Here is a 26,738-nt window from a genome sequence, read left to right as displayed (position 1 = left end):
GCGTCTCCTTCCTGAGCGGTATAACTGCTGCATGGTCCCATGGTGTTTATACTTGCGTACTATTGTTTGTACAGATGAACGTGGTACCTTCAGGCGTTTGGAAATTTCTCCCAAGGATGAACCAGACGTGATGACGTCTACAATTTTTTTCTGAAGTCTTGGCTAATTTCTCTTGATTTTCCCATGATGTCAAGCAAAGAGGCACTGAGTTTGAAGGTAGGCCTTGAAATACATCCACAGGTACACCTCCAATTGACTCAAATGATGTCAATTAGCCTATCAGAAGCTTCTAAAGCCATAACATAATTTTCTGGAATTTTCCAAGCTGTTTAAAGGCACAGTCAACTTAGTGTATGTAAACTTCTGACCCACTGGAATTGTGATACAGTGAATTATAAGTGAAATAATCTGTCTGTAAACAATTGTTGGAAAAATTACTTGTCATGCACAAAGTAGATGTCCTAACCGACTTGCCAAAACTATAGTTTGTTAACAAGAAATTTGTGGAGTGGTTGAAAAACGAGTTTTAATGACTCCAACGGAAGTGTATGTAAACTTCCTACTTCAAGTTTATCTCTCTCTCTCCTAATATATATATATATATATATATATATATATATATATATATATATATATATCCTCTCTCTCCCAGTATATCTATCTCTCTCTCTCTCTCTCCCCGTATAGCTCTCTATTTCCTTCTCTCTCTCCCTGTATATCTCTCTCTCTCTTCTCTCTCGCTGTATCTCTCTCTCTCTCTCATCTCTCTATCCCTGCATATCTCTCTCTCTCCTTCCCTCTCTTTACTAATTATAATTGTCTTTTTTTGTCTTTTGAGATATTCCATAGCGAAAGGCAGAGGCTAACAATTATGGCCTCATTACACTCCTATTAAAATGAATTAAAAGGCCAAGGCAGTCCGTATCATCGCTGGCAGCAGAAACAAGCCAAAAGACCCCCATCCCCCCTCTCTCTCTCTCACCATTCCTTTTTCTCTCTCTAATTGAAATATTTAGTTTGTGCTACTGACATCAGTCAGCGCTGGCTAATAGCTTTGATATAATTCATTTGAACATCAATGATAGTGCAGGGGATAATTGTCTCTGACCCATCATTAAGAGAGGAGATGAGGGGTGATATGGGGAGATGTAGGGAGATATGAGAGGAGATGTCGGGAGATGAGGTGAGATGTAGGGAGATGAGAGAAGATTAGATGAGAGGAGATGAGGGGAGGTGAGGGGAGATGAGAGATGAGGAGAGATGAAGAGAGATGAGATGAGAGGAGATGAGAGGAGATGTAGGGAGATGAGGGGAGATGTAGGGAGATGAGCGGAGATGAGGTGAGATGTAGGGAGATGAGAGGAGATGTAGGGAGATGAGCGGAGATGAGGTGAGATGTAGGGAGATGAGAGGAGATGAGGGGAGATGAGAGTAGAGGAGATGAGAGGAGGGGAGGGGAGATGAGGGGAGATGAGGGGAGGTGAGTGGAGGTGAGGGGAGATGAGGGGAGATGTAGGGAGATGTAGGGAGATGTAGGGAGATGAGAGGAGATGAGAGGATGTGAGGGGAGATGAGAGGAGATGTTGGGAGATGAGAGGAGGTGAGAGGAGATGAGGGGAGATGAGAGGAGATAAGGGGAGATGAGAGGAGATGAGATGAGAGGAGATGAGGTGAGAGGAGATGAGGGGAGATGAGAGGAGGTGAGAGGAGATGAGGGGAGATGAGAGGAGATGAGATGAGAGGAGATGAGGTGAGAGGAGATGAGGGGAGATGAGAGGAGATGAGAGAGAGAGATATTGGGAGAGAGAGGAGAGAGAGATACAGGGAGAGAGAGGAGAGAGAGATATACAAGGAGAGAGAGGAGATGAGATGTAGGGAGAGGAGGTGAGGGGAGAGGAGATGTAGGGAGATGAGAGGAGGTTAGGGGAGATGAGAGGAGATGTAGGGAGATGAGGGGAGATGAGAGGAGATGAGGGGAGATGAGAGGAGATGAGGGGAGATGAGGGGAGATGAGGGGAGATGAGAGGAGATGAGACAGAGAGATATGGAGAGAGAGATGCAGGGAGAGAGAGGAGAGATGAGAGGAGATGTAGGGAGATGAGAGGAGGTGAGGGGAGATGAGAGGAGGTGAGGGGAGATGAGAGGAGATGAGAGGAGATGTAGGGAGATGAGGGGAGATGAGAGGAGGTGAGGGGAGATGAGAGGAGGTGAGGGGAGATGAGAGGAGGTGAGGGGAGATGAGAGGAGATGAGGGGAGATGAGATGAGAGGAGGTGAGGGGAGATGAGAGGAGGTGAGGGGAGATGAGAGGAGATGTAGGGAGATTAAGGGAGATGAGAGGAGATGAGGGGAGAGGAGATGAGGGGAGATGTAGGGAGATGAGGGGAGGTGAGAAGAGATGAGAGGAGATGAGGGGAGATGAGAGGAGATGAGACAGAGAGATATGGAGAGAGAGATGCAGGGAGAGAGAGGAGAGAGAGATACGGGGAGAGAGAGAGATGTACAGGGAGAGAGAGGAGAGAGTGAGATACGGGGAGAGACAGGAAAGAGAGAGATATACAGGGAGAGAGAGAAGAGAGAGATATATACGGGGAGAGAGAGGAGAGAGAGAGATTTGTACGGGGGAGAGAGAGAGAGATTTACGGGGAGAGAGGAGAGAGAGAGAGAGATGGGGAGAGAGAAGAGAGAGAGAGATTTATACAGGGAGAGAGAGGAGAGAGATTTATACAGAGAGATAGAGGAGAGAGATTTTTACATGGAGAGAGAGGAGATAGAGATTAATAATGGGAGAGAGAGGAGAGAGAGATATATTCGGGGGAGAGAGAGGAGAGAGAGATACGGGGAGAGAGTGGAGAGAGATATATATGGGGGAGATAGAGGAGAGAGAGAGAGAGATACGGGGAGAGAGAGATACAGGGAGAGAGAGGAGAGATTTATACGTGGAGAGAGAGGAGAGAGATTTATACAGAGAGATAGAGGAGAGAGATTTTTTACATGGAGAGAGAGGAGAGAGAGATATATTCGGGGGAGAGAGAGGAGAGAGAGATACGGGGAGAGAGTGGAGAGAGATATATATGGGGGAGATAGAGGAGAGAGAGAGAGATACGGGGGAGAGAGGGGAGATATATGCGGGGTAGAGAAGGGGAGAGAGAGAGAGATGCAGGGGAGAGAGAAGAGAGAGAGGAGATATATATATATATATATGGGAGAGAGAGGAGAGAGATATATACGGGGGAGAGAGATTTATTCAGGGAGAGAGAGGAGAGAGATATATATGGGGAGAGAGAGAAGAGAGAGATATACGGGGAGAGAGAGAGATACAGAGGAGAGCGAGGAGAGGGATATATATGGGGAGAGAGAGGAGAGAGAGAGATAATGGGAGAGAGAGGAGAGAGATATATACGGGGAGAGAGGAGAGAGAGAGAGATTTCTACAGGGAGAGAGAGGAGAGAGAGACATACGGGGGAGAGAGTAGAGAGAGAGAGATACGGGGAGAGAGAGGAGAGAGAGAGAGAGATATACGGAGGAGAGAGAGAAGAGAGAGCGAGAGATACGGGGAGAGAGAGGAGAGAGAGAGAGAGAGATATACGGAGGAGAGAAAGGAGAGAGAGAGATATACAGAGGGAGAGAGAGGAGAGAGAGATACGGGGGAGAGAGAGGAGATAGAGATATACGGAGGAGAGAGGAGAGAGAGATACGGGGAGAGAGAGGAGAGAGAGAGAGATACGGGGGAGAGAAAGAAGAGAGAGAGATATACAGGGGGAGAGAGAGGAGAGAGAGAGATACGGAGAGAGAGAGGAGAGACATATGGGGGAGAGAGTAGAGAGAGAGAGATACGGGGAGAGAGAGGAGAGACAGATATATGGGGAGAGAGAGATACAGAGGAGAGACAGAGAGATATGGGGAGAGAGAGATTTTAAGGGAAAAGAGAGATATACGGGGAGAGAGAGAGAGAGATACGGGGGAGAGAGAGCGATACGGAGGAGAGAGAGAGATATGGGGAGAGAGAGGAGAGAGAGATATACAGAGGAGAGAGAGAGGAGAGAGAGATATACAGAGGGGGAGAGAGGAGAGAGAGAAAGAGAGAGAGATATATACGGGGGAGCGAGAGGAGAGAGAGATACAGGGGAGATAGAGGAGAGAGAGACATACAGAGGGAGAGAGAGGAGAGAGAGAGATACGGGGAGAGAGAGGAGAGAGAGAGACATACGGAGGGAGAGAGAGGAGAGAGAGAGATACGGGGAGAGAGAGGAGAGAGAGTTATACAGAGCTTTCGGAAAGTATTCAGATTCCTCCCCTTTGTTACATTACCTCATTCTAAAATGGATTAAGTTTTTCCCCTCATTAATCTATGATCAATACCCCATAATGATAAAGCAAAAACAGGTTTTTAGACATTTTTGCAAATGTATTACAAATAAAAAACTGCAATATCACATTTACTTAAGTATTCAGACCCTTTACTCAGTACTTTGTTGAAGCACCTTTGGCAGCGATTACAGTCTCAAGTCTTTTTGTGTATGACGCTACAAGCTTAGCACACCTGTATTTGGGGAGTTTCTCCCATTCTTCTCTGCAGATCCTCTTAAGCTCTGTCAGGTTGGATGGGGAGCGTTGCTGAACAGCTATTTTCATGTCTCTCCAGAGATGTTAAATCGGGCTCAAGTCCGGGCTCTGGATGGGCCACTAAAGGACAGACAGACATGTAGAGCGAAAGGGAGAGACAAAGAGAGAGGAGGGAGAGAGACAGAAAGGGAGAGACAGAGAGAGAGGAGGGAGAGAGACAGAAAGGGAGAGACAGAGAGAGGAGGGAGAGAGAGGGACAGAAAGGGAGAGACAAAGCGAGAGGAGGGAGAGAGAGAAAGAGACAGAAAGGGGGAGACAAAGAGAGAAGGAGCAAGAGAGAGAGAGAAAGGGAGGGACAGAGAGAGGAGGGAGAGAGAGACAGAGAGAAAGTCTGTCTGTCTGTCTGTCTGTCTGTCTGTCTGCCTGCCTGTCTGTCTGTCTGTCTGTCTGTCTGTCTGTCTGTCTGTCTGTCTGTCTGTCTGTCTGTCTGTCTGTCTGTCTGTCTGTCTGTCTGTCTGTCTGTCTGTCTGTCTGTCTGCCTGTCCCAGACTGTAGATTCCTGTATGTGAACTGTAGCTTGTCTCTATGTCAGTACTGGAAAAGGAATTATATACCCGTCAGTTATTACAGTACAGAGGATAATGTAGGATTCTAGATTGAATATATCAGTTATTACAATACAGAGGATAATGTAGGATTCTAGATGGAATATATCAGTTATTATATTACAGAGGATAATGTAGGTTTCTAGATTGAATATATCAGTTGGTACGGTACAGAGGATAATGTAGGATTCTAGATTAAATATATCAGTTATTACAGTACAGAGGATAATGTAGGATTCTAGATTGAATATATCCGTTATTACAGTACAGAGGATAATGTAGGATTCTAGATGGAATATATCAGTTATTACAGTACAGCGGATAATGTAGGATTCTATATGGAATATATCAGTTGGTACGGTACAGAGGATAATGTAGGATTCTAGATTAAATATATCAGTTATGTCAGTAGAGAGGATAATGTAGTATTCTAGATTGAATATATCAGTTATTACAGTAGAGAGGATAATGTAGGATTCTAGATTAAATATATCAGTTATTACAGTACAGAGGATAATGTAGGTTTCTAGATTAAATATATCAGTTGGTACGGTACAGAGGATAATGTAGGATTCTAGATGGAATATATCAGTTGGTACGGTACAGCGGATGTTCAGTATAGATAGTGTATGATGACATGTTAAACATGTGAAGGCTGGCCATGCGTCTATGTGAGGATATCTGCTAGTACATTTTTGCGGTGTTTACAGCTCTCTCCACCACTCCCTAGTTTTGGCGTTGGACTGGCATTCCATTTCCCTTTTTACCCACAATGCCGCCTGCTCACCACAGCTACAAAATTCTCTACCATCTACTTTAAACCACAGGGCATTACTCTAACATTCTGTATGGACCTGCCCTGGTCTGTCATCCGTTTATAGTCTGGGTCTCATCCCAGCTAACATTCTGTAGGGACCTGCCTTGGTCTGTCATCCATTTATAGTCTGGGTCTCATCCCAGCTAACATTCTATAGGGACCTGCCCTGGTGTGTCCTAGTCTGTTAGCTGGTCTCATCCCCTCTCTGTCATCCCCTGTAGTCTGATCTCATCCCCTCTCTGTCATCCCCTGTAGTCTGATCTCATCCCCTCTCTGTCATCCCCTGTAGTCTGATCTCATCCCCTCTCTGTCATCCCCTGTAGTCTGGTCTCATCCCCTGTAGTCTGGTCTCATCCCCTCTCTGTCATCCCCTGTAGTCTGGTCTCATCCCCTCTCTGTCATCCCCTGTAGTCTGGTCTCATCCCCTCTCTGTCATCCCCTGTAGTCTGATCTCATCCCCTCTCTGTCATCCCCTGTAGTCTGATCTCATCCCCTCTCTGTCATCCCCTGTAGTCTGATCTCATCCCCTCTCTGTCATCCCCTGTAGTCTGGCCTCATCCCCTCTCTGTCATCCCCTGTAGTCTCTTCCCCAGCTGAGTATGGGGATGATATTTCCACCGTGTTGTTATTACAATCATACATTTCAAAAGTGGGTGTTTTTGACCCTGGCTCCCGACTACATCTGATCCTTATTGTATTAATCACATCCGTCTGACACCGTGACACTCCCAGGGGAGGGAGGGAGGGAGGGAGGGAGGGAGGGAGGGAGGGGAGGGGAGGGAGGGAGGGAGGAGGGGGAGGGAGGGAGGGGAGAGGAGGGGAGTCTAGGGAGAGAGGAAGGGAGGGGAGGGAGGGAGGGGAGGGAGGAGGGGGGAGGGAGGGAGGAGGGGGAGGGAGGGAGGGTAGAGGAGGGGAGTCTAGGGAGGGAGGGGAGGGGAGGGGGAGCGGAGCAGAGAGGAGTGCAAGTGACATTTAGAAGTGTGAACATTTATCAGTGTTGCTGTGATATGTCTTGTCTCTCCTCAGATGGTGTTTGAGGTGGTGACCTCAGGGCGTCGTGGCCTGCTGGCCATCAAAAATGTGGTGCTCCAGGGCCATCAGTGCAGTAAGTCCCACTACACACACACATACACACACACACACACACACACACCACACACACACACACACACACACACACACACACACACACACACCTCCCCTCTCCGCCCGCCGACATAAAAAACATCATCAAACTCTCCTCCTTGTCCTTTTGCTGACACCTCCAGATATCAATATAGTACAGAGACAGAGATACTATATCTTTCTCAAGGTGTTAGAAACACACAACAACAGCCATTTTCACAGCATCAGGCAATGGATATAAAACACACACTCTCGCAAGCACACATACACACACACACACACACACACACACACACACACACACACACACACACACACACACACCACACACACACACACACACCTCCTCCCTTTCCCTCCCTCCCTCCATCCCTCCTGAACAATATTTATAGCTATAGTCGACACACATAAAGCCCGTTGAGAATCTACTGCTGAAGTGGCTCTGTTAAATCTGTCCTTTGAGGGAGGGAGAGAGAGAGAGAGAGAGAGTGAGAGTTAGAGACGGAGAGGGGTGATGGAGGGAACGAAAGAATAGAGGAGAGAGAGAGGGATGAAAACAAATGGCACCATATTGCTGCATATAGCTTTTTTTTTGTATCTTCCATTTATTGTCTCTTTCCTTAAAAGTGTTGGCCAGCCATAACCTCTCTCCTATCTATCCTCTCTGTCCTTAAAAGTGTTGGCCAGCCAAAACCTCTGTCCTATCTTTCCTCTCTGTCCTTAAAAGTGTTGGCCAGCCATAACCTCTCTCCTATCTATCCTTTCTTTCCTTAAAAGTGTTGGCCAGCCAAAACCTCTGTCCTATCTATCCTCTCTGTCCTTAAAAGTGTTGGCCAGACATAACCTCTCTCCTATCTATCCTCTCTGTCCTTAAAAGTGTTGGCCAGCCATAACCTCTGTCCTATCTATCCTCTCTGTCCTTAAAAGTGTTGGCCAGCCATAACCTCTCTCCTTTCTATCCTGTCTTACCTTAAAAGTGTTGGCCAGCCAAAACCTCTCCTATCTATCCTCTAGTCTCTCAGATTGAAGTGTGAGCACTATCCTATGTATATGTCACTCTGAATAGGATTAACGAGCATCTCTTCAAGTGCTGCGTTGGTTGAGCTAATGAACATTGAACAACATGCGGGAATGGCTGCTGAATACATAATGCTTTTTGTAGCACTTTTTTTCCAGGAAACCCACGAGATGCTGAAGTGTTTAGGTTGATCACACTGTGTGTACAGGAGAGACTAGTAATGTAGACATAGAGGATTTAGTTGTCTTCATCCCCTCCAGGCATCAAACAGTAGGACCAATTTATTTCAACTTACTTTGTCAAAAGTAAGGATGTTGTTTCTAAGTGGCTGGTTGGTTGGATTAGGAAAACGAGTTTACAACGTAGGTTTTTAATCCAGATTTCAACCACAAATCAACCATAGTATTTTCAAGGTTTGGTTTATTTCAAGTTGAATTCATGTTTGTCAACGACTCCATTTTTTTCCATATTTTGAATGAACTCAATCGAATATAAACCCAAAAGTGCATGTTGGTTGATCAGATTTACTTGACTTGGTGGGTAGTTGGCTATAATATACAGAGAGAGTGTTTCTACATTTACCCACAGTCACAGTGTTATCAATCATGTACCACAGGTAGTGAACATGTGTGTGTTATCAATCATGTACCACAGGTAGTGAACGTGTGTGTGTGTTATCAATCATGTACCACAGGTAGTGAACGTGTGTGTGTGTTATCAATCATGTATCACAGGTAGTGAACGTGTGTGTGTGTGTTATCAATCATGTACCACAGGTAGTGAACGTGTGTGTGTGTTATCAATCATGTACCACAGGTAGTGAACGTGTGTGTGTGTGTGTTATCAATCATGTACCACAGGTAGTGAACGTGTGTGTGTGTTATCAATCATGTATCACAGGTAGTGAACGTGTGTGTGTGTTATCAATCATGTACCACAGGTAGTGAACGTGTGTGTGTGTTATCAATCATGTACCACAGGTAGTGAACGTGTGTGTGTGTTATCAATCATGTACCACAGGTAGTGAACGTGTGTGTGTGTTATCAATCATGTATCACAGGTAGTGAACGTGTGTGTGTGTGTTATCAATCATGTACCACAGGTAGTGAACGTGTGTGTGTGTTATCAATCATGTACCACAGGTAGTGAACGTGTGTGTGTGTTATCAATCATGTACCACAGGTAGTGAACGTGTGTGTGTGTTATCAATCATGTACCACAGGTAGTGAACGTGTGTGTGTGTTATCAATCATGTACCACAGGTAGTGAACGTGTGTGTGTGTTATCAATCATGTACCACAGGTAGTGAACGTGTGTGTGTGTTATCAATCATGTACCACAGGTAGTGAACGTGTGTTTCTAGGTGTTGAGGGATGTTATGTTCTGTTTAAGTACCAGCCTGGGAGTCTCATGTTCTTTAAGGCCATCCCAGGGGTGTGCTGAGGTTAGACGCCTCATAATGGTACGGCCAGAGCAATTTACATGACATACGGTTGAAGTCGGAAGTTTACATACACTTTAGCCAAATACATTTAAACTCAGTTTTTTCACAATTCCTGACATTTGATCCTAGTTAAAATTCCCCTGTCTTAGGTCAGTTAGGATCACCACTTTATTTTAAGAATGTGAAATGTCAGAATAATAGTAGAGAGAATGATTTATTTCAGCTTTTATTTCTTTCATCACATTCCCAGTGGGTCAGAAGTTTACATACACTCAATTAGTATTTGGTAGCATTGCCTTTAAATTGTTTAACTTAGGTCAAACGTTTCGGGTAGCCTTCCACAAGCTTCCACAATAAGTTGGGTGAATTTCGGCCCATTCCTCCTGACAGAGCTGGTGTAACTGAGTCAGGTTTGTAGGCCTCCTTGCTCGCGCACGCTTTTTCAGTTCTGCCCACAGATTTTCTATAGGATTGAGGTCAGGGCTTTGTGATGTCCACTCCAATACCTTGACTTTGTTGTCTTTAAGCCATTTTGCCACAAATTTGGAAGTATGCTTGGGGTCATTGTCCATTTGGAAGACCCATTTGCAAGCATGCTTTAACTTCCTGACTGATGTCTTGAGATGTTGCTTCAATATATTCACATAATTTTCCCTTCTCGTGATGCCATCTATTTTGTGAAGTGCACCAGTCCCTCCTGCAGCAAAGCACCCCCACAACATGATGCTGTCACCCCCGTGCTTCACGGTTGGGATGGTGTTCTTCGGCCTGCATGCCTCCCCGTTTTTCCTCCAAAGATAATGATGGTCATTATGACCAAACAGTTCTATTTTTGTTTCATCAGACCAGAGGACATTTCTCCAAAATGTACAATCTTTGTCCCCATGTGCAGTTGAAAAACCGTAGTCTGGCTTTTTTATGGCGGTGTTGGAGCAGTGGCTTCTTCCTTGCTGAGCGGCCTTTCAGGTTATGTTGATATAGGACTCTTTTTACTGTGGATATAGATACCTTTGTACCTGTTTCCTCCACCATCTTCACAAGGTCCTTTGCTGTTGTTCTGGGATTGATTTGCAATTTTCACACTAAAGTATGTTCATCTCTAGGAGACAGAATGCGTCTCCTTCCTGAGCGGTATGACGGCTGCGTGGCCCCATGGTGTTTATACTTGCGTACTAATGTTTGTACAGATGAATGTGGTACTTTAGGCATTTGGAAATTGCTCCCAAGGATGAACCAGACTTGATTTCTTTTGATTTTCCCATGATGTCAAGCAAAGAGGCACTGAGTTTGAAGGTAGGCCTTGAAATACATCCACAGGTACACCTCCAATTGTCTCAAATTATGTCAATTATCCTATCAGAAGCTTCTAAAGCCATGACATCATTTTCTAGAATTTTCCAAGCTGTTTAAAGGCACAGTCAACTTAGTGTATGTAAACTTCTGACCCACTGGAATTCTGATACAGTGAATTATAAGTGAAATAAGGAGGACCTGAGCCCTAGGACCATGCCTCAGGACTACCTGGCATGATGACTCCTTGCTTTTCCCAGTCCACCTGGCCGTGCTGCTGCTCCAGTTTCAACTGTTCTGCCTGCGGCTATGGAACCCTGACCTGTTCACCGGACGTGCTTGTTGCACCCTCGACAACTACTATGATTATTATTATTTGACCATGCTGGTCATTTATGAACATTTTAACATCTTGACCATGTTCTGTTATAATATCCACCCGGCACAGCCAGAAGAGGACTGGCCACCCCTCATAGCCTGGTTCCTCTGTAGGTTTCTTCCTAGGTTTTTGGCATTTCTAGGGAGTTTTTCCTAGGGAGTTTTTCCTAGCCACCGTGCTTCTTTCACATGCATTGCTTGCTGTTTGGGGTTTTAGGCTGGGTTTCTGTACAGCACTTTGAGATATCAGCTGATGTGCGAAGGGCTATATAAATAAATTTGATTTGATTTGATTTGAAATAATCTGTCTGTAAACAATTGTTGGAAAGATTACTTGTGTCATGCACAAAGTGGATGTCCTAACCGACTTGACAAAACTATAGTTTGTTAACAAGAAATGTGTGGTAGGTTAAAAAACAAGTTTTAATGACTCCAACCTAAGTGTATGTAAACTTCCGACTTCAACTCCACGTAGGTTCTGCAATCTACAGCCTAATGATAAAACCTGTAGTCTAAAGCCCATAGCTGCAATCTACAGCCTAATGATAAGACCTGTAGTCTAAAGCCCATAGCTGCAATCTACAGCCTAATGATAAGACCTGTAGTCTAAAGCCCATAGCTGCAATCTACAGCCTAATGATAAGACCTGTAGTCTAAAGCCCATAGCTGCAATCTACAGCCTAATGATAAGACCTGTAGTCTAAAGCCCATAGCTGCAATCTACAGCCTAATGATAAGACCTGCAGTCTAAAGCCCATAGCTGCAATCTACAGCCTAATGATAAGACCTGTAGTCTAAAGCCCATAGCTGCAATCTACAGCCTAATGATAAGACCTGCAGTCTAAAGCCCATAGCTGCAATCTACAGCCTAATAAGACCTGTAGTCTAAAGCCCATAGCTGCAATCTACAGCCTAATGATAAGACCTGTAGTCTAAAGCCCATAGCTGCAATCTACAGCCTAATGATAAGACCTGTAGTCTAAAGCCCATAGCTGCAATCTACAGCCTAATGATAAGACCTGTAGTCTAAAGCCCATAGCTGCAATCTACAGCCTAATGATAAGACATGTAGTCTAAAGCCCATAGCTCACAATCTACAGCCTAATGATAAGACCTGTAGTCTAAAGCCCATAGCTGCAATCTACAGCCTAATGATAAGACCTGTAGTCTAAAGCCCATAGCTGCAATCTACAGCCTAATGATAAGACCTGTAGTCTAAAGCCCATAGCTGCAATCTACAGCCTAATGATAAGACCTGTAGTCTAAAGCCCATAGCTGCAATCTACAGCCTAATGATAAGACCTGTAGTCTAAAGCCCATAGCTGCAATCTACAGCCTAATGATAAGACCTGTAGTCTAAAGCCCATAGCTGCAATCTACAGCCTAATGATAAGACCTGTAGTCTAAAGCCCATAGCTCACAATCTACAGCCTAATGATAAGACCTGTAGTCTAAAGCCCATAGCTCACAATCTACAGCCTAATGATAAGACCTGCAGTCTAAAGCCCATAGCTGCAATCTACAGCCTAATGATAAGACCTGCAGTCTAAAGCCCATAGCTGCAATCTACAGCCTAATGATAAGACCTGTAGTCTAAAGCCCATAGCTGCAATCTACAGCCTAATGATAAGACCTGTAGTCTAAAGCCCATAGCTGCAATCTACAGCCTAATGATAAGACCTGTAGTCTAAAGCCCATAGCTGCAATCTACAGCCTAATGATAAGACCTGTAGTCTAAAGCCCATAGCTGCAATCTACAGCCTAATGATAAGACCTGTAGTCTAAAGCCCATAGCTGCAATCTACAGCCTAATGATAAGACCTGTAGTCTAAAGCCCATAGCTGCAATCTACAGCCTAATAAGACCTGTAGTCTAAAGCCCATAGCTGCAATCTACAGCCTAATGATAAGACCTGTAGTCTAAAGCCCATAGCTGCAATCTACAGCCTAATGATAAGAGCTGTAGTCTAAAGCCCATAGCTCACAATCTACAGCCTAATGATAAGACCTGTAGTCTAAAGCCCATAGCTCACAATCTACAGCCTAATGATAAGACCTGTAGTCTAAAGCCCATAGCTGCAATCTACAGCCTAATGATAAGACCTGTAGTCTAAAGCCCATAGCTGCAATCTACAGCCTAATGATAAGACCTGTAGTCTAAAGCCCATAGCTCACAATCTACAGCCTAATGATAAGACCTGTAGTCTAAAGCCCATAGCTCACAATCTCAGCTACAATCAATAACACCATGGTTCTCCATGAATTAATTCACGGCCATCTAGCTTTAATCATCAATGCTATGTCACACAAAGCACAGGTCAGGTTGTTGTATGTAAATTATCTAGTGACCACAGGATCAAGCAGCTGAATTCCTACAAATATAATGTCAATGAGAAGGATTTCCATGGTAAAGGCACTAGTTTCTGCACTGCACACAAATGTAGCAGAAGCAGATCAATGAAAAAACACTTGTCACCGCGACGACGACGACGTGATAGATGTTTAAATGTAGAAATGTGGAGCGGATCAATACGCCGCTTAGGGAGTGGTGATCGGGTTTCTCTCTGAGTGATACTCATATGCTGCATTGATCGTGAGCTGCGTCCCCAAAAATGTCCACCCTATTGCCTATATAGTGTACTGCCTTTAACCAGAGCCAAAAGTAGTGCACTATATAGGGAATAGGGTGCCGTTTGGGATACAGACAGGGTCTAGAGGGGTCCTAGTGGAGCAGAGGCAATTAATTGTGTGCTTTAATAGGACCGTGTGGAATATGGGCTAGCTCTGAGATGTGATTAGTACTGCCTGTGTGGTCCATCACCTCCCTTTACAACGCAGCATTTAAAAAGACATTAGCAAACGATGAGAAAAATGGATTTGTCTGGTTTGCCATTTAGAGGAGGATTGACAGGTCAAAGTCATAATACTAAGTAATATTGATACTATGTCTTCTACTGTAATGTATCATAGACATAATACTAAGTAATACTGATACTATGTTTTCTACTGTAATGTATCATATAGACATAATACTAAGTAATACTGAAACTGTCTTCTAATGTATCATATAGACATAATACTAAGTAATACTGATACTATGTCTTCTACTGTAATATATCATATAGACATAATACTAAGTAATACTGATACTATGTTTTCTACTGTAATGTATCATATAGTCAATATTAGGTAATACTGATACTATGTCTTGTACTATAATATATCATATAGACATATTACTAAGTAATACTGATACTATGTCTTCTACTATAATATATCATATAGACATAATACTAGGTAATACTGATACTATGTCTTCTACTATAATATATCATATAGACATAATACTAGGTAATACTGATACTATGTCTTCTACTATAATATATCATATAGACATAATACTAGGTAATACTGATACTATGTCTTCTAATCTAATGTATCATATAGACATAATACTAGGTAATACTGATACTATGTCTTGTACTATAATATATCATATAGACATAATACTAAGTAATACTGATACTATGTTTTCTACTGTAATGTATCATATAGTCAATATTAGGTAATACTGATACTATGTCTTGTACTATAATATATCATATAGACATATTACTAAGTAATACTGATACTATGTCTTCTACTATAATATATCATATAGACATAATACTAGGTAATACTGATACTATGTCTTCTACTATAATATATCATATAGACATAATACTAGGTAATACTGATACTATGTCTTCTAATCTAATGTATCATATAGACATAATACTAGGTAATACTGATACTATGTCTTGTACTATAATATATCATATAGACATAATACTAAGTAATACTGATACTATGTTTTCTACTGTAATGTATCATATAGTCAATATTAGGTAATACTGATACTATGTCTTGTACTATAATATATCATATAGACATATTACTAAGTAATACTGATACTATGTCTTCTACTATAATATATCATATAGACATAATACTAGGTAATACTGATACTATGTCTTCTACTATAATATATCATATAGACATAATACTAGGTAATACTGATACTATGTCTTCTAATCTAATGTATCATATAGACATAATACTAGGTAATACTGATACTATGTCTTGTACTATAATATATCATATAGACATAATACTAAGTAATACTGATACTATGTTTTCTACTGTAATATATCATATAGTCAATATTAGGTAATACTGATACTATGTCTTCTACTATAATATATCATGTAGACATAATACTAGGTAATACTGATACTATGTCTTCTAATCTAATGTATCATATAGACATAATACTAAGTATTACTGATACTATGACTTCTACTGTAATATATCATATAGTCAATACTAGGTAATACTGATACTATGTCTTCTACTATAATATGTCATATAGTCAATACTAGGTAATACTGATACTATGTCTTCTAATCTAATATATCATATAGTCAATACTAGGTAATACTGATACTATGTTTTCTACTGTAATGTATCATATAGTCAATATTAGGTAATACTGATACTATGTCTTGTACTATAATATATCATATAGACATATTACTAAGTAATACTGATACTATGACTTCTACTGTAATATATCATATAGTCAATACTAGGTAATACTGATACTATGTCTTCTACTATAATATGTCATATAGTCAATACTAGGTAATACTGATACTATGTATTCTACTGTAGTATATCATATAGTGGTAATACTGATACTATGTCTTCTACTGTAATATATCATATAGACATAATACTAGGTAATATTGATACTATGTTTTCTACTGTAATATATCATATAGACATAATACTAGGTAATACTGATACTATGTCTTCTGCTGTAATACATCATATAGTCAATACTAGGTAATACTGATACTATGTCTTCTACTGTAATATATCATATAGACATATTACTAAGTAATTCTGATACTATGTTTTCTACTGTAATATATCATATAGTCAATATTAGGTAATACTGATATTATGTATTCTACTGTAATATATCATATAGTCAATACTAGGTAATACTGATACTATGTCTTCTACTGTAATACATCATATAGTCAATACTAGGTAATACTGATACTATGTCTTCTACTGTAATATATCATATAGTCAATACTAGGTAATACTGATACTATGTCTTCTACTGTAATATATCATATAGTCATAATACTAAGTAATACTGATACTATGTCTTGTACTATAATATATCATATAGTCAATACTAGGTAATACTGATCCTGTCTTCTACCGTAATATAGCATATATCCATAATACTAGGTAATACTGCTACGATGTCTTCTACTGTAATATATCATATAGTCATAATACTAAGTAATACTGATACTATGTCTTCTACTGTAATATATCATATAGAATTATATACATGTTAAAAGCAGGACAAGATTTGATGAATAGTGAAATGATACAATAAGCTTAGTGATGGTCTTTGTAGTGTTGCTTGTGTTTCTATCTAACTAGTCGAGGTCAGATGTTTAGTTGGCCTGGTTGTCCTCCTTACAGAATGGGGGTACAGTGAAGTACATGTTGAAATTATACTCTGGATTAAATGGTATTATGACATATCTGGATTGGATCATTAATACCTCTTATTATAAAAACACTTACAGGAACAGTATTCACATAATGTAATACTTTGTTGTAGACTCTAACCCATGTAGTATTCACATAATGTAATACTTTGTTGTAGACTCTAACCCATGTAGTATCCACATAATGTAATACTGTAACGGTTGTCGTCGGGAATGGAGGACCAAAACGCAGCAGGAATGTGGATGCTCATCTTGTATTTTATTCAAACCAAGAGAACACCAAAATAACAAAAGAACGAACGATCAACAGAACAGTCTTGTCAGGCTCACACACGCAAAACAAGAAACAATCTCCCACAAACACTAAACCAAACAATTACCCATATATAGGACTCTCAATCAGAGGCAACGAGAAAGCACCCCCCTAAAGGTGCAGACCCCGGATGCACCTCATAAATATACAAAAAACAAAACATAACAACAACAAGGGAAGGGAGGGTGGCTGCCGTCACCGACGGCACTTGTGCTACACCCCCCCTCCCCAACCCACCTATACAGGAGGTGGTTCAGGCTCCGGCCTACTGTCCTCCCGAATGCAGACAGACTTGATTAGTTGCGGGCCGTAGGCAGACTCGCCTTGTTCCGGATCGTAGGCAGACCTCTTCCTTTCCACACTGTAGGCAGACTCATTAAATACATAGTTAATCATTTTTTGTTCCAAATCGTCAGGCTTACTCAGTTCCGGGTTGCTGCTAGACTCCCTTGGTTCTGGGTCACAGGCAGATTCCCTCGGTCCCGGGTCACAGACAGACCCCTTCGGTTCTGGGTCACAGGCAGATTCCCTCGGTCCCGGGTCGCAGGCAGACTCCCTCGGTTCCGGGTCGCAGGCAGACCCCCTCGGTTCCGGGTCGCAGGCAGACCCCCTCGGTTCCGGGTCGCAGGCAGACCCCCTCGGTTCCAGGTCGCAGGCAGACCCCCTCGGTTCCGGGTCGCAGGCAGACTCCCTCGGTTCCGGGTCTCAGGCAGACCCCCTCGGTTCCGGGTCGCAGGCAGACTCCCTCGGTTCCGGACTAGACACTGTTGCCGGATACTCTGGACTGCACACTGTTGCCGGATACTCTGGACTGCACCCTGTTGCCGGATACTCTGGACTGCACCCTGTTGCCGGATACTCTGGACTGCACCCTGTTGCCGGATACTCTGGACTGCACACTGTTGCCGGATACTCTGGACTGCACACTGTTGCCGGATACTCTGGACTGCACACTGTTGCCGGATACTCTGGACTGCACACTGTTGCTGGATACTCTGGACTGCACACTGTTGCCGGATACTCTGGACTGCACACTGTTGCCGGATACTCTGGACTGCAAACTGTTGCCGGATACTCTGGACTGCACACTGTTGCCGGATACTCTGGACTGCATACTGTTCCCGGACTCTCGAGGCTGGGCTGATGTACTGGAAGCCTGATGCGTGGTACTGGATGTGCCAGTCTGGGGACACGCACCTCAGGGCTAGTGCGGGGAGCGGGAACAGGCCGAGTCGGACTGGGTTGACACACTGGAAGCCTGGTGCGTGGTGCTGGTACTGGACGTGCCAGACTGGGGACATGCACCTCAGGGCTAGTGCGGGGAGCGGGAACAGGCCGAGTCGGACTGGGTTGACTCACTGGAAGCTTGATGCGTGGTGCTGGTACTGGACGTGCCAGACTAGGGGTTCGAACTTCCGGGTCAGCACGAGAGGCAGGAACTGGAAAAACTGGGCCATGAAGGCGCACAGGCGGTCTTGAACGCACCTCCTGCACAACCCGTCCTGGCTGGATGGAACTAGCAGCCCTGTACGAGCGGGGTGCTAGTACAGGGCGAACTGGGTTGTGCAGGGGCCTGATGGTTGCCATGCGTAGAGCGGGAGTAGGGTAGCCTGGTCCTAGGAGGTGTACCGGCGACCAGACGCGCTGTGCAGGCATCCTCCTACCAGGCTGGATGCCTGGTAGGCTCCTCCTCCAGATCTTCCCTCAGCAGGTCCTCAATCAACCGCCTCATCTTCGTCTCCTCCTCCGCCGTCATCCCCCACGAGAGCAGTGGTCTGGGCTCTTCCTCTGCCCTTCCGGACCACCCCATTAGCCCCCCCCAAAAAAATTCTTGGGGATGTCTTCCGGGCCTCCTCGACCGCCGCCTGCGACTCCGTCCACCGGCTGGCTTTACCTCCTCGACCTGGGAATCCTTCCGCCAGGGTCCTTTCCCCGACATGATCTCCTCCCAGGTCCAGAACTCCTTCCCCTCGCGAGCCCATCTCTCCCGCTCCTTATCCTCCCGCTGCTTGGTCCTGGTTAGGTGGGGTGTTCTGTAACGATCGACGTCGGGTGATGAGGAAGCGGACCAAAACGCAGCTGGGAGTGAACACATGTTTATTCTTTACACTGAAATAAACACGTACACAAAATCAAGAAAAATGCCGATACGTTAACTGCTCAAAAACAAAGAGACAACACCCCACAAACAGCGTGGGGGAAAAAGGAACTTAAATGTGATCCCAATCAGAGACAACTAGCGACAGCTGTCTCTGATTGGGAATCGACAGAACCCAACATAGAGCTAACACAAGGCTATAACGCAAACAAGAAAACAAACCAAGGAAAAATACCCAACATGACACACCTTGACCAAAATACCCGAGTTCACCTAGTCAGGGCGTGACAGCTGCTTGGTTCATTTGTGGTGGGAGATTCTGTAACGGTTGTCGTCGGGAATGGAGGACCAAAACGCAGCAGGAATGTGGATGCTCATCTTGTATTTTATTCAAACCAAGAAAACATCAAAATAACAAAAGAAGAACGAACGATCAACAAAACAGTCTTGTCAGGCTCACACACGCAAAACAAGAAACAATCTCCCACAAACACTAAACCAAACAATTACTCATATATAGGACTCTCAATCAGAGGCAACGAGAAAGCACCTGCCTCCAATTGAGAGTCCAACCCCCCATTAACCTAAACATAGAAATACAACTAACTAGACTAAACATAGAAATACATTCACATAGAACAGTGCCCAAAAACCCCGGAATACATAAATCAAATACCCTTCTACAAAACCACCACCCCGAACCACATAAAACAAATACCCTCTGCCACGTCCTGACCCAACTACAATAACAAATAACCCCTATTACTGGTCAGGACGTGACAAATACTTTGTTGTAGACTCTAACCCATGTAGTATCCACATAATGTAATACTTTGTTGTAGACTCTAACCCCATGAAGGGTATACCCTATTATAAACATATTTTCCTGACCATAAAGGATGAGGTTTAAAGTTATATATCTATTACTGTATATTAACATACATATATGTGTGTGTTTGTGTATTTTTAGTGAACACTCCTCACTTCCTGACCATAAAGGGTGTAGAGGTCAACGCTGGACAGACGGCCGCTTTCCACTGTACTGTTAATGGACGACAGAGAGACAACTTCAACCTCTGGTTGCAGGTAACAACAACACCTTATCCTGACACCTGACCCCTAAACCTAACGGCCGCCTTCCACTGTACTGTTAATAGACAACAGAGAGACTTTAACTTCTAGTTACATGTAACAATGTTTACCCACATTTTTACACTTGACTTTACTACTGGAAGTGTTTTCATTGACCTGCCTGCACACCAGGGATCTCCAACTCAGTTCCTGTTATGCAGGCTTTGGTTCTATTCCAGCACAAAAAAAACCCACCTGATTCAGATAGTCAACATTTTACCGGTTGAAGATTATGACTGGTGGTTGATATTGATGATTGGAACTAGACATTACTGCTGGGCAGGAACAAGATTTTAGCAGTAGTAGGTTTATTTATATCAAACCCTGGCCTATAGTCTTAGAAAGGTGCTATCTATAACCTAAAAGAGTTCACCAACTGGAGACCTGTGGGCTGAAAATTCATTTTATTAGTCCCCCCAAGTTTTCCAAGTGACCCCCCCCCCCCCCCCCCCAAAGGGGTCTGAATACTTTCCAGAGGCACTGTAAAATACAAAATATACAGTGTACAGTGCCATATACAGTGCATTCGGAAAGTAATTAGCCCCCTTGACTTTTTCCACATTTTGTTACGTTACAGCCTTATTCTAAAATGGATTAAATCGTTTTTTTCCCCCTCATCAATCTACATACAATGCCCCTTAATGACATCACAATACTCCTTAATGACATCACACTACCCCTAAATGACATCACAATACACTTTAATGACATCACAATACCCCTTAGTGATAAAGCAAAAAACAGGTTCATAGAAAATTAATTAATACATTTACATAAGTGTTCAGACCCTTTACTCAGTACTTTGTTGAAGCACCTTTGGCAGCGATTACAGCCATGAGTCTTCTTTGGTATGATGTTACAAGCTTGGCACACCTGTATTTGGGGAGTTTCTCCCATTCTTCTCTGCAGATCCTCTCAAGCTCTGTCAGGCTGGATGGGGAGCGTTGCTGCACAGCTATTTTCAGGTCTCTCCAGAGATTTTAGATCGGGAGGTCCTGCATTGTCTTGGCTGTGTGCTTAGGGTCATTGTCCTGTTGGAAGGTGAACCTTCGCCCCAGTTTGAGGTCCTGAGCGCTCTGGAGCAGGTTTTCATCCAGGATCTCTCTGTACTTTGCTCTGTTCATCTTTCCCTCGATCCTGACTAGTCTTCCAGTCCCTGCCGCTGAAAAACATCCCCACAGCACGATGCTGCCACCACCATGCTTCATGGTAGGGATGGTGCCAGGTTTCTTCCAGACGTGACGCTTGGCATTCAGGCCAAAGAGTTCAATCTTGGTTTCATCAGACCAGAGAATCTTGTTTCGCATGGTCTGAGAGTGTTCATGTGCCTTTTTGGCAGTGGTGTGAAGTGCTTAAGTAAAAATACTTTAAAGTACTACTGTACTTTATTTGACTATTTATATTAAACTTTTACTTCACAACATTCCTAAAGAAAATAATGTACTTTTTACTCCATACATTTTTCCCTGACACCCAAAAGTACAGGTTACAATTTGAATGCTTAGCAGGACAGGAACAATGTCTAATTCACACACTCATCAAGAGAACATCCCTGGTCATCCCTACTGCCTCTGATCTGGAGGACTCACTAAACAGAGAACATCCCTGGTCATCCCTACTGCCTCTGATCTGGTGGACTCACTAAACAGAGAACATCCCTGGTCATCCCTACTGCCTCTGATCTGGTGGACTCACTAAACAGAGAACATCCCTGGTCATCCCTACTGCCTCTGATCTGGAGGACTCACTAAACAGAGAACATCCCTGGTCATCCCTACTGCCTCTGATCTGGAGGACTCACTAAACAGAGAACATCCCTGGTCATCCCTACTGTCTCTGATCTGGAGGACTCACTAAACAGAGAACATCCCTGGTCATCCCTACTGCCTCTGATCTGGAGGACTCACTAAACAGAGAACATCCCTGGTCATCCCTACTGCCTCTGATCTGGAGGACTCACTAAACAGAGAACATCCCTGGTCATCCCTACTGCCTCTGATCTGGTGGACTCACTAAACAGAGAACATCCCTGGTCATCCCAACTGTCTGATCTGGTGGACTCACTAAACATAAATGCTTCCTTTGTAAATTATGTCTGAGTTACACCTGGCTGTAATAAAAAAGGAAATTGTGCCGTCTGGTTTACTAAATATAAGGAATTTGATGTATAGCATTTACTTTTACTTTGTACTTTTACTCAAGTATGAAAATGTAGTACTTTTTTCCACCACTGTACTTAAGTATTTATAAAATCTCATACTTTTAGACTTTTACTGAAGTAGTATTTTACTGGGTTACTTTCACTTTTACTTGAGTCATTTTATACTAAGGTATCTTTACTTTTACACAAGTATGACAATTGAGTACATTTTAGTCATTTAGCAGATGCTCTTATCCAGAGCGACTTACAGTAGTGAATGCATACATTTCATACATTTTTTTTTCATACTGGTCCCCCGTGGGATTCAAACCCACAACCCTGGCGTTGCAAACACCATGCTCTACCAACTATGCTCTACCAACTGAGCCACACCTCTGCCTTTTGGCAAACTCCAAGCGAGCTGTCATGTGCTTTTTACTGAGGAGTGGCTTCCGTCTGGCCTGATTGGTGGAGTGCTGCAGAGATGGTTGTCCTTCTGGAAGGTTCTCCCATCTCCACAGACAAACTCTGGTGCTCTGTCAGAGTGACCATTGAGTTCAAGGCCCTTCTCCACCAATTCCTTTGACCTCATGGCTTGGTTTTTGTTCTGACATGCACTGTCAACTGTGGGACCTTATATAGACGGGTGTGTGCCTTTCCAAATCATGTCCAATCAATAGAATTTACCACAGGTGGACTCCAATGAAGTTGTAGAAACATCTCAAGGATGATCAATGGAAACAGGATGCACCTGAGCTCAATTTCGAAATCTCATAGCAAAGGGTCTGAATACTTATGTAAATAAGGTATTTCTGTTTTTTTATTTTTAATAAATGTGCAAACATTTAAAAAAAAAACTGTTTTCGCTTTGTCATTATGGTGTATTGTCTGTAGATTAATGAGGATTTTAAAAAAAATGTAAAAATGAATTTTAAAATAAGGTTGTAACGTAACAAAATGTGGAAATAGTCGAGGGGTCTGAATACTTTCTAAATGCACTGTAGACTACTACAGTGTATATAACATTTCTGCAGTGTAGTGAAGTGATGTGACCTTGTTCTAAATATCAGCATACAGCTTCTACACCTGGCTAATATGACCCTGTTGGCTCTGCTGCCACACACACACACACACACACACACACACACACACACACACACACACACACACACACACACACACACACACACACACACACACACACACACACACACACACACACTGATGTTGTCCCCACACACACTGACGCAATCAAGGTCAAGCCACTTTAGTAAATAAACCTGTCAATTTGCCTAACCCTACGTTTTGAGAGCTAACCCCCGTCTGCATTCCAAACAAAGTATGGGTGGACGCAAGTTCCCTGCGAATGCCACTAAATGACCACGTACCACTAAAACTACATCTAACCTGCTGTGTGTTTCAACAGGGCATCGGTGGACGCGAGGCCCCTATGAAGTCCACTAAGCCGTGGAACAACAGACGCTTCATTGGGACCTTCGACGTGGAGAACACCACTAAAGGAGACTCAGGACGCTACCGATGCATAGTCCACTCTGACAAAGGAGTTGGAGTGTCCAACTATGGAGAACTCACCATAAAACGTAAGTACCATAGTGTCCAACTATGGAGAACTCACCATAAAACGTAAGTACCATAGTGTCCAACTATGGAGAACTCACCATAAAACGTAAGTACCATAGTGTCCAGCTATGGAGAACTCACCATAAAACGTAAGTACCATAGTGTCCAACTATGGAGAACTCACCATAAAACGTAAGTACCATAGTGTCCAGCAATGGAGAACTCACCATAAAACGTAAGTACCATAGTGTCCAACTATGGAGAACTCACCATAAAACGTAAGTACCATAGTGTCCAGCTATGGAGAACTCACCATAAAACGTAATCCTCCAAACCTTTTAAATGACATTGTGGTGAATTGTGAAATGGATCCACAGTAGTACTGAAATAGCCCCAACATTCCCACGACCTTCACAGAGCAATGAGCACAAGATATATACAACCAGGAAATCATTCAGACGTTGTTTTCCAGAATATCCTCAAAGATGAAAGGAAACCCCCAACGAGGTTAAATATAAAACACAGCCAGAGAAGTGAAAGTTTATGTTGATGTGTTCCCTAGTTGACTGGGATGTGTGTGTTCTCTATAAAGTCCTGCCCTTGAACGAGCGTAGAGGAGGACTGACCCATTTTAACCTAAATTATGATACAGACCCATTCCGCCATAAAGGACAAGGCAGACCCATCTTCTGCTTCCTGCTTCTTCCTGTCTTTTCCTGCTCACCAACATCAGCCATACAACTCTAACCATTTAGGGCAACCCACACTTACAAACAAACACACACAGACAAACAGACACACACACACACACACACACACGCACGACACACACACACACACACACACACACACACACACACACACACACACACACACACACACACACACACACACACACACACACACACACACACACACACACACACACACACAGAGGAACCTCTCTCGTACCACCCTCCTTCTCCTCTCCCTGCAGTTTGATATGAATTTATGGACTGAGTGTGAAACTAAATCCAGAATGGCTTTTTTCCTTCAGCCCTATAGTCCTGTAATGGCTGTGTATATTTCTTCAACCCTCGGTCGGCCTGCGCTGTCTATTGAATTTACTGGCCTGCCTGCCTCTCTTTTTTTATTTTTTGTCTGGCAGCTTTGTGTTTGATTGATAGGTTTAATCCAGTATGTCTGGATGGAGGGGTGTCAATCATGTTATAACGGCCCCGTCCTCAGAATACTGTTTTACACAGACATAGGAAAGAGAGAGAGATGGGAGGACTGAGGGTGCGTCTCAAATGACACCCCAGTCCCTACGTACCCCATAGAGCTCTGGTCAAAAGTAGTGCACTATTAACCCTATGGGCCCTGGTCTAAAGTAGTACACTATTAACCCTATGGGCCCTGGTCTAAAGTAGTACACTATTAACCCTATGGGCCCTGGTCAAAACTAGTGCACTATTAACCCTATGGGCCCTGGTCAAAAGTAGTGCACTACTAACCCTTTGGGCCCTGGTCAAAAGAAGTGCACTACTAACCCTTTGGGCCCTGGTCAAAAGAAGTGCACTATAAAGGGAATAAGGTCCCATACAAAGTCTTTGTGGTTGACAGTGTGTTTATTTAACCTTTATTTAACTTGGCAAGTCAGTTAAGAGCAAATGCATATTTACAATGACGGCCTACCCCGGGCCAAACCCAGACGCCGCTGGGCCAATTGTGCGCCGCCCTATGGGGCTCCCAATCACGGCCTGTTGTGATACAGCCTGGAATCAAACCAGGGTCTGTAGTGACGCCTCTAGCGCTGAGATGCAGTGCCTTTAGACCACTGCGCCACTCGGGAGCCTAATACTTCAGTGGTGTGTTCATGGAGAATTTAGGGTTTAATAATATACTGTACTGTAGGCACTCAGTAACACACTCGGCAACACACACACACACACACACACACACACACACACACACACACACACACACACACACACACACACACACACACACCCCCCCCCCCCCCCTCTGCGTCACTAGAGATTGTTCGTTGGATACAAATCAGGATTCCCCCCCCCCCCCAAAAAAAGTCAAGTGTGTGTCATAAAAAACCCTCCATAATCTTGCAGTCAATCCTGTGATATAAATTAAGGCATATACTGTAGGTAACCTGGCAGTTAAGACTGTTGGGTCAGTAACTACTGTAGGTAACCTGGCAGTTAAGACTGTTGGGTCAGTAACTACTGTAGGTAACCTGGCAGTTAAGACTCGTTGGGTCAGTAACTACTGTAGGTAACCTGGCAGTTAAGACCGTTGGGTCAGTAACTACTGTAGGTAACCTGGCAGTTAAGACCGTTGGGTCAGTAACTACTGTAGGTAACCTGGCAGTTAAGACCGTTGGGTCAGTAACTACTGTAGGTAACCTGGCAGTAAAAACCGTTGGGTCAGTAACTACTGTAGGTAACCTGGCAGTAAAAACTGTTGGGTCAGTAACTACTGTAGGTAACCTGGCAGTAAAAACTGTTGGGTCAGTAACTACTGTAGGTAACCTGGCAGTTAAGACCGTTGGGTCAGTAACTACTGTAGGTAACCTGGCAGTAACTGAAAGGTTGCTAGTTCAAATCCCTGAACTGACTAGGTGGAAAATCTGTCTTTGTTCTTGAACAAGGCAGGTAACCC

The 26,738-nt window shown here is 43.5% G+C and overlaps 1 protein-coding gene across 1 annotated transcript in view; it reads left to right on the top strand.

The window, feature by feature from the left end:
• The window catches only part of ptprma (protein tyrosine phosphatase receptor type Ma), a 296,460-nt gene that overhangs the window by 164,286 nt on the left and 105,436 nt on the right, over positions 1-26,738 (top strand). Inside the window, exons 4-6 of the mRNA XM_082973036.1 lie at positions 7,014-7,092; positions 20,202-20,317; positions 23,929-24,103. Of these exons, the coding sequence (XP_082829162.1) occupies positions 7,014-7,092; positions 20,202-20,317; positions 23,929-24,103 (370 nt within the window). The remainder of the gene's footprint in view (positions 1-7,013; positions 7,093-20,201; positions 20,318-23,928; positions 24,104-26,738) is intronic.

Source organism: Salmo salar, chromosome 03, assembly GCF_965601325.2.
Source record: "Salmo salar chromosome 03, fSalSal1, whole genome shotgun sequence".
NCBI lineage: Eukaryota > Metazoa > Chordata > Actinopteri > Salmoniformes > Salmonidae > Salmo > Salmo salar.
This window is presented reverse-complemented; position numbering and strand designations above follow the sequence as displayed.